General features: G+C 39.8%; 1 protein-coding gene and 1 pseudogene across 4 annotated transcripts in view; both read left to right on the plus strand.

Moving 5' to 3' along the window:
• WDR64 (WD repeat domain 64) overlaps positions 1-16,631 on the plus strand; it is a 145,165-nt gene that overhangs the window by 24,802 nt on the left and 103,732 nt on the right. For 3 of the 4 annotated variants that reach the window (XR_013179191.1, XM_077168461.1, XM_077168463.1), the window contains exons 4-6: positions 9,201-9,304; positions 12,034-12,063; positions 12,752-12,862. Coding sequence is in view for 3 of the 4 variants with exons in the window: in XM_077168461.1 (XP_077024576.1) it covers positions 9,201-9,304; positions 12,034-12,063; positions 12,752-12,862 (245 nt within the window). In the remaining variant the exon portion in view is untranslated. The remainder of the gene's footprint in view (positions 1-9,200; positions 9,305-12,033; positions 12,064-12,751; positions 12,863-16,631) is intronic. The other variant, XM_077168462.1, reaches the window with a different exon arrangement.
• On the plus strand, positions 13,314-14,752 carry LOC143689490 (non-POU domain-containing octamer-binding protein pseudogene; annotated as a pseudogene).

The raw sequence follows: 16,631 nt of genomic DNA on the forward strand, positions 1-16,631 counted from the left end.
TCTGCTACCTACATAAGCTGCACAAGAGTAAGCCTCAAGATCAAGGACTTGGCCCATTAATATATGTGCCATTTATTTTAAAATTTGTGTCTGGGACCCAGGAACTCCCATCCCTCTCCACCATTGACACCTTGAGTACTTTTCTTTCCTCCAGGGATAGAGGACAGAAAGTGGAAAGGAAATACCCTGAATCTGCTCCCGTCTTCCAGCGCTTCATCTCATATTCTGAGACAAAATGTGTAGTCTAGGTAGAATCTGGGGTTCCCTAAAAAAGCACCTGAACTGATGTCGCCTGAACTGGTGAACACCCCCACCATCTTCAACTCTTCCTCAGCCCCATAGGCCTCACCAGAGCCCAACCTCTGGCCACGGAAGTGACCATCAAAGGTCAGAAATAAGAAGCCTTCCCTGCTGCCACTTCCTGGTGAGCTGAGAAGGGAGCCGACACAGAGGGCAGAAGTGTTGCTGGCATCCTAAATTTGAACCTTGAAAGCATTTTCCTAGATGGCAATTGGACTCTGTGATTCATTTATTCTCAAAATTTGTTAAGGTCTGCCATGTGGGCTGGGCACCGTTCTAAGTGCTGGGGAGCCAGCAGTGAAGAAAACAGGCAAAAATCCCTGACTTCCTTGAGCTGGCATTCTACCAAGAGAGATAGACAATAAAAACATCAAACAAGTAAAATACATAGAACATCAGATGGTATTAAATGCAATATAAATAAATAAAGACAGCAGGTTGTGGGAAAAAATAAAGCAAGAAGATGTGAAGGAGAAGTTGTTTGTGGGACAGGAGCATAGCATTTTAATTTTAAATAGGGTGGCCAGGGGAGACCTCTCTAAGGTGACAAAAGACATAGAGGAGACAAGAGAGGAAACCAGGCTTTTCAGGCAGAGCAGATGGGTGAGAACAGAAGATGAAGTTGGAGAGGTAATAGTGGGAGTGGGGACAGATGTGTAGGACTTGAGTCCACTCTAAAGACTTCAAAGGGAGACGAAAAGTCACAGGAGGGCTATGGATAGAGGAGAGGCATGATCTGAGTTATATTTTAAGTATTTATTCTGGCTTCTGTGTTGAAAATCTCCTATAGTGGGGAAGGAGTGGAAGCAGAAAGAATAATCGTGGATTGGACGAGGCAGGGTTTCCCAGCCTTTTTTGTCATTATTGGGCCCACTAGGGAGCCTGTTTATACATTTTTTTCCTAAAAGCATCCCTCTCGATAACATTTTAATACCTCAGGTTTCTGTTTACTAGACTATACCTATATCTATGCTTTACACTTTAAGAGTAAGATTTATTTGCCCCCTACCCCTTAGCCCCAAGTACCAATTTGCATTCCCCTGGGGATAATATCTTTCCCCTATGAGAATGCGGGACTAGTGTGATAACAATAGAGTATGAGATGTGTTAGATAAGGGCCTCTTCATCTGCTTTTCCTCTTTAAGAGTTTACAATTATAAAACCTAAATCAGCAGGGAAGAAGTCCGATGTGTATGGCTGTATCATTCAGTACATGGACATCGTATTAAACTGTCTAGTGCAGCCTCCAAAATGTGCAAGGATGAAAAAAGGGGCTTTAATGTGAGTTTTTTTTTTTTTTCAGCTGTTTAATTGTTTTATTTTTCTTCCATTCTTTTTTTTTTTATTATTATTTTTTATTATTTTTTATTTTTTATTAACGGAAAGAAAAAAAAAAAGAAATTAACACAACATTTAGAAATCATACCATACTACATATGCACTCAGTAATTCTTAACATCATCACATAGATGCATGATCATTGTTTCTTAGTACATTTGCATCGGTTTAGAGGAACTAGCAACACAACAGAAAAAGATATAAAATGTTAATATAAAGAAAAGAAATAAAAGTAGTAGTAATAGTAAAAAACAACAACAACAAACAAACCAACAAGCAAACAAAAACAAAAAAAACCCTATAGCTCAGATGCAGCTTCATTCAGTATTTTAACATGATTACTTTACAATTAGGTATTATTGTGCTGTCCATTTTTGAGTTTTTGTATCTAGTCCTGTTGCACAATCTGTATCCCTTCAGCTTCAATTACCCGTTGTCTTACCCTGTTTCTAACTCCTGCTGAACTCTGTTACCAATGACATATTTCAAGTTTATTCTCGAATGTCCGTTCACATCAGTGGGACCATACAGTATTTGTCCTTTAGTTTTTGGCTGGATTCACTCAGCATAATATTCTCTAGGTCCATCCATGTTATTACATGGTTCATAAGTTTATCTTGTCTTAAAGCTGCATAATATTCCATCGTATGTATATACCACAGTTTGTTTAGCCACTCTTCTGTTGATGGAGATTTTGGCTGTTTCCATCTCTTTGCAATTGTAAATAACACTGCTATAAACATTGGTGTGCAAATGTCCGTTTGTGTCTTTGCCCTTAAGTCCTTTGAGTAGATACCTAGCAATGGTATTGCTGGGTCGTATGGCAATTCTATATTCAGCTTTTTGAGGAACCGCCAAACTGCCTTCCACAGTGGTTGCACCACTTGACACTCCCACCAACAGTGGATAAGTGTGCCTCTTTCTCCGCATCCTCTCCAGCACTTGTCATTTTCTGTTTTGTTGATAATGGCCATTCTGGTGGGTGTGAGATGATATCTCATTGTGGTTTTGATTTGCATTTCTCTAATGGCCAGGGACATTGAGCATCTCTTCATGTGCCTCTTGGCCATCCGTATTTCTTCTTCTGGTAGGTGTCTGTTTAAGTCTTTTTCCCATTTTGTAATTGGGTTGGCTGTCTTTTTGTTGTTGAGTTGAATAATCTCTTTATAAATTCTGGATACTAGACCTTTATCTGATATGTCGTTTCCAAATATTGTCTCCCATTGTGTAGGCTGTCTTTCTACTTTCTTGATGAAGTTCTCTGATGCACAAAAGTGTTTAATTTTGAGGAGCTCCCATTTATTTATTTCCTTCTTCAGTGTTCTTGCTTTAGGTTTAAGGTCCATAAAACCACCTCCAGTTGTAAGATCCATAAGATATCTCCCAACATTTTCCTCTAACTGTTTTATGGTCTTAGACCTAATGTTTAGATCTTTGATCCATTTTGAGTTAACTTTTGTATAGGGTGTGAGAGATGGGTCTTCTTTCATTCTTTTGCATATGGATATCCAGTTCTCTAGGCACCATTTATTGAAGAGACTGTTCTGTCCCAGGTGAGTTGGCTTGACTGCCTTATCAAAGATCAAATGTCCATAGATGAGAGGGTCTATATCTGAGCACTCTATTCGATTCCATTGGTCGATATATCTATCTTTATGCCAATACCATGCTGTTTTGACCACTGTGGCTTCATAATATGCCTTAAAGTCAGGCAGTGCAAGACCTCCAGCTTCGTTTTTTTTCCTCAAGAGGTTTTTAGCAATTCGGGGTACCCTGCCCTTCCAGATAAATTTGCTTATTGGTTTTTCTATTTCTGAAAAATAAGTTGTTGGGATTTTGATTGGTATTGCATTGAATCTGTAAATCAATTTAGGTAGGATTGACATCTTAACTATATTTAGTCTTCCAATCCATGAACACGGTATGCCATTCCATCTATTTAGGTCTTCTGTGATTTCTTTTAACAGTTTTTTGTAGTTTTCTTTATATAGGTTTTTTGTCTCTTTGGTTAAATTTATTCCTAGGTATTTTATTCTTTTAGTTGCGATTGTAAATGGGATTCGTTTCTTGATTTCCACCTCAGCTTGTTCATTACTAGTGTATAGAAAAGCTACAGATTTTTGAATGTTGATCTTGTAGCCTGCTACTTTGCTGTACTCATTTATTAGCTCTAGTAATTTTGTTGTGGATTTTTCTGGGTTTTCTACATATAGTATCATATCGTCTGCAAACAGTGATAGTTTTACTTCTTCCTTTCCAATTTTGATGCCTTGTATTTCTTTTTCTTGCCTAATTGCTCTGGCTAGAACTTCCAACACAATGTTGAATAATAGTGGTGATAGTGGACATCCTTGTCTTGTTCCTGATCTTAGGGGGAAAGTTTTCAATTTTTCCCCATTGAGGATGATATTAGCTGTGGGTTTTTCATATATTCCCTCTATCATTTTAAGGAAGTTCCCTTGTATTCCTATCTTTTGAAGTGTTTTCAGCAGGAAAGGATGTTGAATCTTGTCAAATGCTTTCTCTGCATCAATTGAGATGATCATGTGATTTTTCTGCTTTGATTTGTTGATATGGTGTATTACATTAATTGATTTTCTTATGTTGAACCATCCTTGCATACCTGGGATGAATCCTACTTGGTCATGATGTATAATTCTTTTAATGTGTTGTTGGATACGATTTGCTAGAATTTTATTGAGGATTTTTGCATCTATATTCATTAGAGAGATTGGTCTGTAGTTTTCTTTTTTTGTAATATCTTTGCCTGGTTTTGGTATGAGGGTGATGTTGGCTTCATAGAATGAATTAGGTAGTTTTCCCTCCACTTCGATTATGTTGAAGAGTTTGAGGAGAGTAGGTACTAATTCTTTCTGGAATGTTTGATAGAATTCACATGTGAAGCCGTCTGGTCCTGGACTTTTCTTTTGAGGGAGCTTTTGAATAACTAATTCAATCTCTTTACTTGTGATTGGTTTGTTGAAGTCGTCTATTTCTTCTTGAGTCAAAGTTGGTTGTTCATGGCTTTCCAGGAACCCGTCCATTTCTTCTAAATTGTTGTATTTATTAGCGTAAAGTTGTTCATAGTATCCTGTTATTACCTCCTTTATTTCTGTGAGGTCAGTAGTTATGTCTCCTCTTTCATTTCTAATCTTATTTATTTGCATCCTCTCTCTTCTTCTTTTTGTCAATCTTGCTAAGGGCCCATCAATCTTGTTGATTTTCTCATAGAACCAACTTCTGGTCTTATTGATTTTCTCTATTGTTTTCATGTTTGCAATTTCATTTATTTCTGCTCTAATCTTTGTTATTTCTTTCCTTTTGCTTGCTTTGGGATTAGTTTGCTGTTCTTTCTCCAGTTCTTCCAAGTGGACAGTTAATTCCTGCATTTTTGCCTTTTCTTCTTTTCTGATAAAGGCATTTAGGGCAATAAATTTCCCTCTTAGCACTGCCTTTGCTGCGTCCCATAAGTTTTGATATGTTGTGTCTTAATTTTCATTTGCCTCTAGGTATTTACTAATTTCTCTTGCAATTTCTTCTTTGACCCACTTGTTGTTTAAGAGTGTGTTGTTGAGCCTCCATGTATTTATGAATTTTCTGGCCCTCCGCCTATTATTGATTTCCAACTTCATTCCTTTATGATCCGAGAAAGTGTTGTGTATGATTTCAATATTTTTAAATTTGTTAAGACTTGCTTTGTGACCCAGCATATGGTCTATCTTTGAGAATGATCCATGAGCACTTGAAAAAAAGGTGTATCCTGCTGTTGTGGGATGTAATGTCCTATAAATGTCTGTTAAGTCAAGTTCATTTATAGTAATATTCAGGTTCTCTATTTCTTTGTTGATCCTCTGTGTAGATGTTCTGTCCGTTGATGAGAGTGGTGAATTGAAGTCTCCAACTATTATGGTATATGAGTCTATTTCCCTCTTCAGTGTTTGCAGTGTATTCCTCACGTATTTTGGGGCATTCTGGTTCGGTGCGTAAATATTTATGATTGTTATGTCTTCTTGCTTAATTGTTCCTTTTAATAGTATATAGTGTCCTTCTTTGTCTCTTTTAACTGTTTTACATTTGAAGTCTAATTTGTTGGATATTAGTATAGCCACTCCTGCTCTTTTCTGGTTGTTGTTTGCATGAAATATCTTTTCCCAACCTTTCACTTTCAACCTATATTTATCTTTGGGTCTAAGATGTGTTTCCTGTAGACAGCATATAGAAGGATCCTGTTTTTTAATCCATTCTGCCAGTCTATGTCTTTTAATTGGGGAATTCAGTCCATTGACATTTAGAGTTATTACTGTTTGGATAATATTTTCCTCTACCATTTTGCCTTTTGTATTATATATATCATATCTGACTTTCCTTCTTTCTACACTTTTCTCCATGTCTCTCTCTTCTGTCTTTTTGTATCTGACTCTAGTGCTTCCTTTAGTATTTCTTGCAGAGCTGGTCTCTTGGTCACAAATTCTCTTAGTGACTTTTTGTCTGAGAATGTTTTAATTTCTCCCTCATTTTTGAAGGACAATTTTGCTGGATATAGGAGTCTTGGCTGGCAGTTTTTCTCTTTTAGTAACTTAAATATATCATCCCACTGTCTTCTAGCTTCCATGGTTTCTGCTGAGAAATCTACACATAGTCTTATTGGGTTTCCCTTGTATGTGACGGATTGTTTTTCTCTCGCTGCCTTCAAGATCCTCTCTTTCTCTTTGACCTCTGACATTCTAACTAGTAAGTGTCTTGGGGAACGCCTATTTGTGTCTAATCTCTTTGGGGTGCGCTGCACTTCTTGGATCTGTAATTTTAGGTCTTTCATAAGAGTTGGGAAATTTTCAGTGATAATTTCTTCCATTAGTTTTTCTCCTCCTTTTCCCTTCTCTTCTCCTTCTGGGATACCCACTACACGTATATTTGTACGATTCACATTGTCCTTGAGTTCCCTGATACCTTGTTCAAATTTTTCCATTCTTTTCCGGATAGTTTCTGTTTCTTTTTGGAATTCAGATGTTTCATCCTCCAAATCACTAATTCTATCTTCTGTTTCTTTAAATCTGTCATTGTAGGTATCCATTGTTTTTTCCATCTTTTCTACTTTATCTTTCACTTCCATAAGTTCTGTGATTTGTTTTTTCAGTTTTTCTATTTCTTCTTTATGTTCAGCCCATGTCTTCTTCATGTCCTCCCTCAATTTATCGATTTTGTTTTTGAAGAGGTTTTCCATTTCTGTTCGTATATTCAGAATTAGTTGTTTCAGCTCCTGTATCTCATTTGAACTATTGGTTTCTTCGTTTGACTGGGCCATATGTTCAATTTTCTGAGCGTGATCCGTTATCTTCTGCTGGCGTCTGGGCATTTAGTCAGATTTCCCTGGGTGTTCGACCCCACAGGTTGAAAGATTTTTCTGTGCAATCTCTGGGTTCTGTTCTTCCTATCCTGCCCAGTAGGTCGCGCTCGTGGCACACGCCTGTCTGTGGGTTCCACCAGCGAAAGTTGCTGTGGGTCCCTCAACTCTGGAAAACTCTCGCCGTAGGGGAGGTTCGGCAGCCGAAGCATCTTGGAAGAATGCCAGCCGGCCCGGGGTTCCAAACGCGGGGAGGGTCGCCCGCCGTCGCAGCACAGGAGAGCGTCCGGCCAAATTAGCCAGTCGGCCCGAGGCACCAAGCGTGGCGGGAGGGCGCCAGCTGTTGCAGCCCGGGAGAGTGCACTGTTCCCAGCCGATGGGGGAGTCACGTGTTTGGAAGGGATCCCCCGGTCACTGTTCTCTGCAGTCTGGGGATTTCCGACCCAATTATCTCAGTTGTTCCGGGGGGCCTCGTGTGGTGGGGGCACCAGCCGCCGCAGCCTAAGGGGACCGCCTGTCCAATTCTACCAGCTGGCCCGGGAAGGTGGAAGGGAGGGACTCCGGTCGCTTGCCGTCCCACCCAGGAAAGCCCGTGCCCCTTGGTGATCTCACCGGAGCTGGTTCTCCCAGATAGTCAGCCGTTCCAGGATGGGGTACGCTGTCCCTTTGATCTCCCTCGTGGCTCCGGGAGCTGCTCTGTATTATCTCCACTCCCCCAGTAGCTGTTCTGGAGGAGGAAAGGTGAGGGCGGCAAGGCTGTCGAGACTGGTGGCGGAGGAGCACGGTGAAGGCGGGGGAAGAGGGCACCGTGGTGGTTGGAGAGCAGCCGGAGCAGGAGGGGGAGGAGGGGGGAGAAGGAGGGTGGGCGGCTCGGCTGCTGCGGGGTGTGGGCGCTGCGCGGCGGGCCGGCGGAGAAAGAGAGGGGAGAAGGAGGGCGGGCGGCTCGGCTGCTGCGGGGCGTGGGCGCCGCGCGGCGGGCCGGAGGAGAAAGAGAGGGGAGAAGGAGGGCAGGCGGCTCGGCTGCTGCGGGGCGTGGGCGCCGCGCGGCGGGCCGGCGGAGAAAGTTAATGTGAGTTTTAAAGTAGCTTTGCTCTCTTATACTGGAAAGCATGAGATAGTATTAGGTTTTTATTTTGTGCAAACTGCAATGCTGACAGTTCAAAGAAATGATTCCTAAGACACATGATGATCACAAAATAGAAATGATTCTGAAGGATGTTTAGAAAACTCATTCTCCGTAAATGTGCATGTGTGTATATGTTTGTGTGTGCGTCTTATATTTTCTCTGGGAACTCATGCTCCACAACCTGTTGGGAAGCTCTATATATTCAGATTACTATCTTGGGATAACTAGAAAACAGCTGTGAAATTGGGAAATTGTAACCCATGTCAAAGTCTGAAATATGTTCGACAACTAATTGTGGTGCTGGGCTTTGAAATTAATAGCTTTTTTGTGTATATGTTACTGTTCACAAAAAAAGAAGGAAAAAAAGTCGATGGTGATGGTAAAAAAATATTTAATCCCTCTAGACTCTTATATTCCGGAGCAACTAGAAGGAAAAATATAGGAGGATAGTATAGTAGCCCGTGACATCATAACTCTGAGATCTGTCCTGTAATCATCTGTCAAAGAGTGCTTTGAAAACTATTGCTTTTTTATTTCTTTACTTTTTACTTTGTATATATGTTATACTATGCAATAAAAAAGTTACCCAAAAAAAGAAGGCTGGCTATACTAAAGGTGTAGGGTTCTCTCCCAAATGAAAATGCACAGTTAGCTATTTGCCTGGAACATCTACAAGTAAAAATGACCAAAAATAAACTCTCTGATTTTCTTTAAAAAACAAACAAGCAAAACAACAGCTGTGGCTGTTTTATGGTTTTATTCAACTTAAAATTTTTTTTGCGGGGGTGGAGGGTGGGAGTGGTGCACAGCCTGGGAATCGAACCCGGGTCTCCTGCATTGCAGGCGAGAATTCTACCACTGAATTACCTTTGCACCCCTAGTCAACTTTAATTTTTGATAATCTGGGGCTTTTTATCAAAAAGGTATTTGTTTCCTTTCCTTCTCTTCTTCCCCCATACCCCACCTTCCCCTCCCTTTTCCTCACTTCCCTCTCTCTGTCTGTCTCACTCTCTTCCTCTCACACACACAAATCTAACAAGTGAGTTTTTCAGCCTTCACTGCTGGAATTTGAAATGAATGTTATGTCATTGACAGGCAGTAGAAGAAGGGACGTGATTAAGTGCATGGTCAAAGTTCCTCAACTGGATTTATTAATAGCAGCTTCTCAGAAAGGATCAATAACAGTCTTTAATAATCAGGTAATTTGAAAACTTTGATTACTTCCCCCCCCTTTCCTTCTTCCTTCTTTCTCTTTTGTACAGATGCAACAGAAATAATGCATTAACATATTTCAGTTATTCCAAAGAACAAAACCAAATATCCCTAGAAATGGGAAGACTGCTGAGCCCTGGGGAAATTTCTGAGATTTTGGTAATTGCACTTGGCACTGTTTCTCAAGGCGTCATATTGAACCATGCGGCATCAATACAATTATAGGATGATCCTGGATAATTTATCAGAAAAACAAACAAACAAATAAACAAAACAGAAAAACTCACAAACAAAGTGATTGTGTCACCATCCTACCAAATAATATGCGGTCAAGAAGTTTGGACTTGGAGTAAAAAAATAAATAAATAAAAGGCTCAATTTCTAGCTCCTCCATATTACAAGTGATAACCTTAAGCAGGAAACTGAAGGAGAAACATATCCTTTCATGCCTTTTCTTCCCCCACGTCTTTAAAATGAGGACAATAAGACCAGTCCTGTCTCCTTCAAAGGACTATAGTATGGGTCAAATAAGATAATGAATATGGAAACACTTTTGGAACAATAAATCCCTATATAAATATAAGGCATTGCTAATATTAATGCCATTCATTTCTAAATTTATAAATTTTGTACTTCCGTTTTCCAAAAGTGAGAGATTTTAAGGAAAAGCTTAGTATTTCATTTATGAAAATAAAACGTGACTGTTTGGGCAGTACATACCAAAAAATAATTCCAACTATTAGTTCATTACCAACAAGAGACTAGCTTTATACAAGTAAAAGTACATTTTAAATAATCATGACAGGATTTAAATATCAACAATAACGTCCAGCCTTTCAGTGATTTGCAGTTCAGGAGATCTTTCAGAAGTTGAGTTGACAGGCAGCCAGACTCGTCAGGGGAGAGGGTCCCTGCAGCCCTAGAGGTGGTGCAGTAAGAGATTTGGGGTGCTGGTGGGAGCCCAGGTGCCCAGGCTAGCGCTAACACTTAGCAGCTGTGCACAGTATTTAATATCTCCATGCCCTGTTTCCTTAATCAGATTCATGAACTTCCCTCACCACATAGTTGTGCTGTTTAAACGAGTTAATAAACATAAAGTTCGTAGCATTATTGTAAGCACTTAATAAAATTTGGCAGTTACTATGTCCTGAACAAATGATATGAAAAAGAAAGGTTACTGCATTTAAATATGAAAACCTTCTCAATCTCCTTTTTCCTGTATGCATTATTTTCCTCTTCCTCATTTTTCACTCTTATGTCCTCTAAAACAGAACCAGATACCATTCTAAGATGGTATCTAAAGAAAAATGTGAGAAGGAAAATAATGATGTTCATAATAAAGTAGTTCAGGATGATGTGGAATAAGTAAGGCGTTGTTATCATATTTCCAGAGATGCTTTTTGTACTCACACAGGCTTACAGGTATGCACATGTATACTCAGAAACATGCAGCCACACATAGCTAGATAATATAATTGTGAAGAAAAGATTGTTACAAAAATAAATTATTTTAAGGTCTGATATGCCAAGAATAAACAGAAATTTTTATTCCTCACACAAAGGACAATTTATTCTGGGAGAAAAGTGATTTGGAAGGGTAAGTCATGGGAATAATTTATTAAAAGATAGCCATTGATAATCCAAAATATTTTATGGGTTAATCCATAATTCAGGCTCTATCTGAAGAAGAGTAAATACAATTGGGTATTGTAATTGTCATTCATAAAATTTCCTGCAACAAAGCCTAGATATTTAGAATTCAGAGGCTATCTATAAGGATTATTGACGTTTTAAAGAAGGGAAGGGGGTCTTTAACTTCTACTAAAGGTGGAAGTAGAGAAATTGAACAGAAAAAGAAAAGTGTTCTGTTCTGCTGCTTACCAGCTTCCTTACAGCACTTTATTTAGTCCAGCTATGAATAAGTCCCTGGATGAAAAGTCTTTGTGAGCTCCTTCAGATGAAAAATAGTCTATGAGTGGCCTTGACGAACAGTTTTAGTGATTTCACTGATCTACTTTTTCTCCTTTTCACATAATCCATTTTGTCTGGCAGCCATCTCCTTCCCAGGACCATGAGAGCATACAGGAGAAACTGGGTCATTGATCTACTTAAACTACTTACCTTTATGTTGGGAGCAATTACAGCCCCTCCAGGTTCTGAGAGGCCTGCTTAGATATATACTAGCTCTCTGCATGGAACAAATCTTTGATTTGCAACTAACATAGTACCCAGGACATAATATTTGCTCAGATACTTATTTAATAAAAAAGTAAGTCCACAGGATAGAAGGTTCTTTAATCTGGAGTGAGAAATTTCAAATGGAACACGCCTATTTTTTTCCTAGACTGATCTATATCCATGTTGAACTATTTAGCATTCTTTTAACTACTCTTGCCATCGTTGTGACTATTACTTTGCATTTCCAACTTTTGGTATCAGCTAGTATTCTGAAAAATTAAAGGCTATGAGCTAGTCTGCAGATACAAGGAACAGAAAGATTGGTAAAAAGACTCCAAGACAGGTCATGGAAGCAGAAGCTTTGCCCAAACAGTGCATTATTCCACAGGGCCAGGTGAGAGAGGATACTCACGGAAGGCCCAAATGACAAGCAAGATTAAACCAAGGAGATACTGTGTTGTTTTAGAGTCATCTGGTTGAATATGCATTCTCATTTTTAATTACAGTGCCAAACCACATTCTCTTTCTTTGTTTTTAGATGAAAGTTCAGAACAGCACCAATGTAACAGTAAGTTCATTTTTTTTATTGCTAATTAAGTCATTAAAGTTAGAGCTATGGTGATAGTTCCTCAATAACTTATCAAAATCTCAATGAGTTGCCTGAATAAGCTTGGAGAATAAGATACTTCCAGAGATGGTGGGCTTATCTGTTTATTGACTAGGATCAAAACTAAGCCTTAAAGAGCAGCAAACAGAACCCGGGCCTTGCTTTCTGGAGTTAACTGACTGCAGAGAATTGCAGTCATCTCATCAACTTGATCATTGACCAAGTAAATGATCATTAGGATCTATGCTAGCTAAACATTTTATGCATGGGGGCAGGGCCACTGATTAGTCAATGCTCTAAGTCTAGTCTCCCTGTATCAATGTGAAGAAGCGTTGTCACCTACATGAATTGTACAGAAAGAAGACTGTTTTGACAGCTGCCATGCTGTCAAAAAAAAAATTCCTGGGAGCTGCTTCAGGCATGAGTTGAAGCATTCTCCAGCTGACTGTACGGAGAAACCTAGGGTAAGGACAAAAGAGAGAAAGATGAGAGGTTCTCTTCAAGACACAAAAAGAGATCCATTGCCAGGCTCCTCTATAAATAAAGGAGCAACATGGAGCTTTCGATATACAATACCTACTTTTTAGTAACCATCACCATGTGAGAAGGAAACAACATTGTATCCTCAAATTCTATGCTTTTCTATCAGGATACTTCCTGGATTACAGGATGTGATTACCTCTCTCAGCTGAAACGAGTTGTTGCCACTACAGAAAGGACTATTATTGTCTGGGATTATAAAGCTCAAGGGAACAACCAGGTACGGTGCTAAGAGAAATACAAGATTTTCTTTTCAATACTGGTAGAATATAAGCAATTCACTTTCTCTGTTGAACATTTGTTTTCTAATATATAAAATATAGGGGTTTAACTGAATAATCTATTAGATCAAGTTCAGCATTAACATTTGGTGAGTTTGATTTAAAAAGAATGTCCTATTCGTTTAGTGTATATTTAATCCTTTTGTTTTTGATGAGAAACTAATTTCCTCCTCTTTTATACGCTTTTATGAATCCAAGTATTATTTTTCTGCCAGTGCTCATGTTTTCAAGTTCAAAGCTTTACTTTCCAGCCCAGCATCATTTGTTAAGAAAATTACTAAGGCATCGCCGTTACTCTGAGGAGAAAACAGTCGGTAGAGGAGAAGTCCGGGTTAGAGGGGACTTGGGAGACACTTGATTGCCTTCCCCAATCGAAGCTGAGGTGTAGAAATGCAGAGCAATAAAACCTTTAACCTGGAGAAGCAAAACCATACTCCAAAAAAAGCATCATCAGCCTCACCACCCTCAGTACCACCCATGGCAACAACCGCAGCAGCCACCACCACCACCACCTATATCCACAAATGGGCAACAGACCAGCAGCCAAAATGGAGGCTTGACTATTAACCTGAAGAACTTTAGGAATCCAGGAGAGAAGACCTTTACCCAACGTAGCCATCTCTTTGTGGGCACTCTTCCTCCTGACATCTCTGAGGAAGAAATGAGAAAACTATTTGAAAAATGCAGGAAAGCAGGTGAGGTCTTCATTCATAAGGATAAATAAAGGCTTTTGGCTTTATCTGCCTGGAAACAAGAACCCTAGTGGAGATTGCCAAAGTAGAGCTGGACAACATGCCACTCCGTGGAAAGCAGCTACGTGTGTGCTTTGTCTGCCATGGTAGCCCTTACAGTTAGAAACCTTCCTCAGTACGTGTCCAATGAACTGCTGGAGGAGGCCTTTTCTGTGTTTGGGCAGGTGGAGAGAGCTGTAGTCATCGCAGATGATTGAGGAAGACCCTCAGGAAAAGACAGTGTTGAGTTCTCAGGGAAGCCAGCTACTTGGAAAGCTTTGGACAGATGCAATGAAGTCTCTTTCCTGCTAACCACATTTCCTCGACCTGTGACTGTGGAGCCCATGGACCAGTTCGATGATGAAGAGGGACTTCCAGAGAAGTTGGTTATAAAGAACCAGCAGTTTCACAAGGAGCGAGAACAGCCACCCGGATTTGCGTAGGCTGGCTGTTTTGAGTGTGAGTATACCATGCGTTGGAAGGCACTCATTGAGATGGAGAAGCAGCAGCAGGACCAAGTGGACTGCAACATCAAGGAAGCTCATGAGAAGTTGAAAATGGAGATGGAGGCTGCTCGCTGCGAGCACCAGGTCATGCTAACGAGGCAGGATTAATGAGGTGCCAAGAAGAACTTCGGAGGATGGAGATGCTGCACAACCATGAGGTGCAAAAACAAATGCAACTGGAGCTCAGGCAGGAGGAGGAACGCAGCCACTGTGAGGAAGAGATGAGATGGCAGCAGGAAGAAATGATGCAGTGTCAGTAGGAAGGATTCAAGGGAACCTTCCCTGATGCAAGAGAGCTGGAGATATGGATGGGCCAGATGGCTATGGGAGGTGCTATGGGTATAAACAACAGAGGTGCCATGTCCCCTGCTCCTTGCCAGCTGGTACTCCAGCTCCTCCAGGACCAGCCAGCATGATGCCAGATGGAACCTTGGGATTGACCCCACCAACAATTGAATGCTTTGGCCAAGCTGTTGCAATGGAAGGAATTGGGGCAATTGGTGGAACCCCACCTGCATTCAACCATGCAGCTCCTGGAGCTGAATTTGCTCCAAGCAAACGTTGCTGATACTAATAAAGTTTCAGTGTCTTGTTTCCCCAACCCTTAAGAGAAGGACCCTTTTTCGACTAGCCAGAATTCTTCCCTGGAAGAGTGTTAGGGATTCCTCCCAGTAGTTAGGTTTTCCCTTTCTGTACTACTCTTGGGAGACCTAGGGCAAGGGAGGGAGGGTGGTATTTAACAAATCAGTTCAGTGTGGTATATTATTTAACAAATCAATTCTGTGTGGTGCATTCCTGAAGTCTCAAATGTTATTGATGTCAAGGGCCTGGGGAACCATGGCAAAAATGGATCCAGTTAGAGCCCTATTAATCTTGATCATTCCATTCTTTGTCCATCCTGTTCTGTTTGCTTTTTTATCCTCATACTCCCTGCCCCCCAACCCGAGACACTGACGCATATACCACAAAAACCAAACATTACCCAGCAACCTTAGCCCCATTGCTCCATTCACTCCCAGGTCAGAATTCAGGCAAATGTCCACAGAGATCCCAGACAGCGTACATACGGTTCTGTTATAGCCCATATATTACCCCTTCATGTCCTAAAGAAGTTTCTTACAGATTTTCATTTTAGCATATCTTTAAAAAATATCTTGTGTTAACTTGCATCCATCTTTTTCTTGGGTGAGGACTGCCCAGGAGTGACCTCTTTTGTGTCTATGATGTTGCTATTCACAGGTTTTCTTGATAGGCTTAGTACAATCTTGGGAACACGGTTGCTGTATGCTGAAGGTCTGACAGTAGCTTTTAGCCTTGCCTATCCTAGGTAGTTATGCTGTGCATTTTTTATTGGTGTACAATGCTTGATTTGTCTCTGATATTTTAAATTTGGAGTTTTTCTGCGAAGTGGATCAGTAATGCAGCATCAACTTATTAAACTACATTTTAAGCCTTTAAAAAAAGAAAATTATTAAAACTAGATGCCTAGTTTTTTTTTAACATTTTTTATTGTGAAAAATAGCATATATACACAATAAAAAGCAATAAATTTCCAAGTACATTTTAAACAAGTAAATATACAACAGATTTTAAACTTTGGTATGGATAACAGTTGTACAAGTTTTCATTTTTTCTTCTAGCTGCTCCAAGACACTGGAGACCAACAGAAATATCAATAAAATGGTTCAGCAGTCATACTCATTTGTTAAATCCTATCTTCTCTATTACACTTTTCCTTCTCTTTTTTGTGAAAAATAACATACACAAAAAAGCAATACATTTCAAAGTACATCACAACAATTAGCTATAAAACATATTTCAGAGTTTGATATGGGTTAGCATTCCACAATTTTAGGTTTTTATTTCTAGCTGCTCTTAGAAACCAGGGACTAAAAGAGATATCAATATACTGATTCAGCACTCATACTCATTTGCTAAATCCAACATTCTCTTTATAACTCCACCAACACCTCTGATCTTTCTCCCACTCTTTACGGGTATTTGGGCTATGGACATTCTATCGGAATGCCACAAGATTCAATCGCAAGCCCTTTTCTCTTTTCAGTCTACCTCTTTTCAAGGTAATCTCATCTGGTTTCATAATTTTAAATACCATTTGTATGCTGATAGATCCCACATTTGTATTTTTGGCCTGAAGTTCTCCCCTAAATTATCTGACTCTTTACTATATGTCTCCATTTCATTAGCTATTGCTTACTGCAGCTCGAATTCAACACATCTAAATTGAATTCTTGATCGACCCTAACTTCCCCTTCTTCAAAACTGTTTTTATGTCCCCGTATCAGATTATGGCATAATAATACACCCAATAGCTCACACAAAAAATTTTGGAGTCACCTTTGATTCCTTTCTTTCCCTCCTTCCCATCACTGCTACCATCCTATATTTAATCCAAATTCTATTTCTATATTTGTCAACCTTAAAGAGAACCACACATATCACGAGTCCTT

The sequence above is a fragment of the Tamandua tetradactyla genome, chromosome 7, assembly GCF_023851605.1.
Source record: "Tamandua tetradactyla isolate mTamTet1 chromosome 7, mTamTet1.pri, whole genome shotgun sequence".
NCBI lineage: Eukaryota > Metazoa > Chordata > Mammalia > Pilosa > Myrmecophagidae > Tamandua > Tamandua tetradactyla.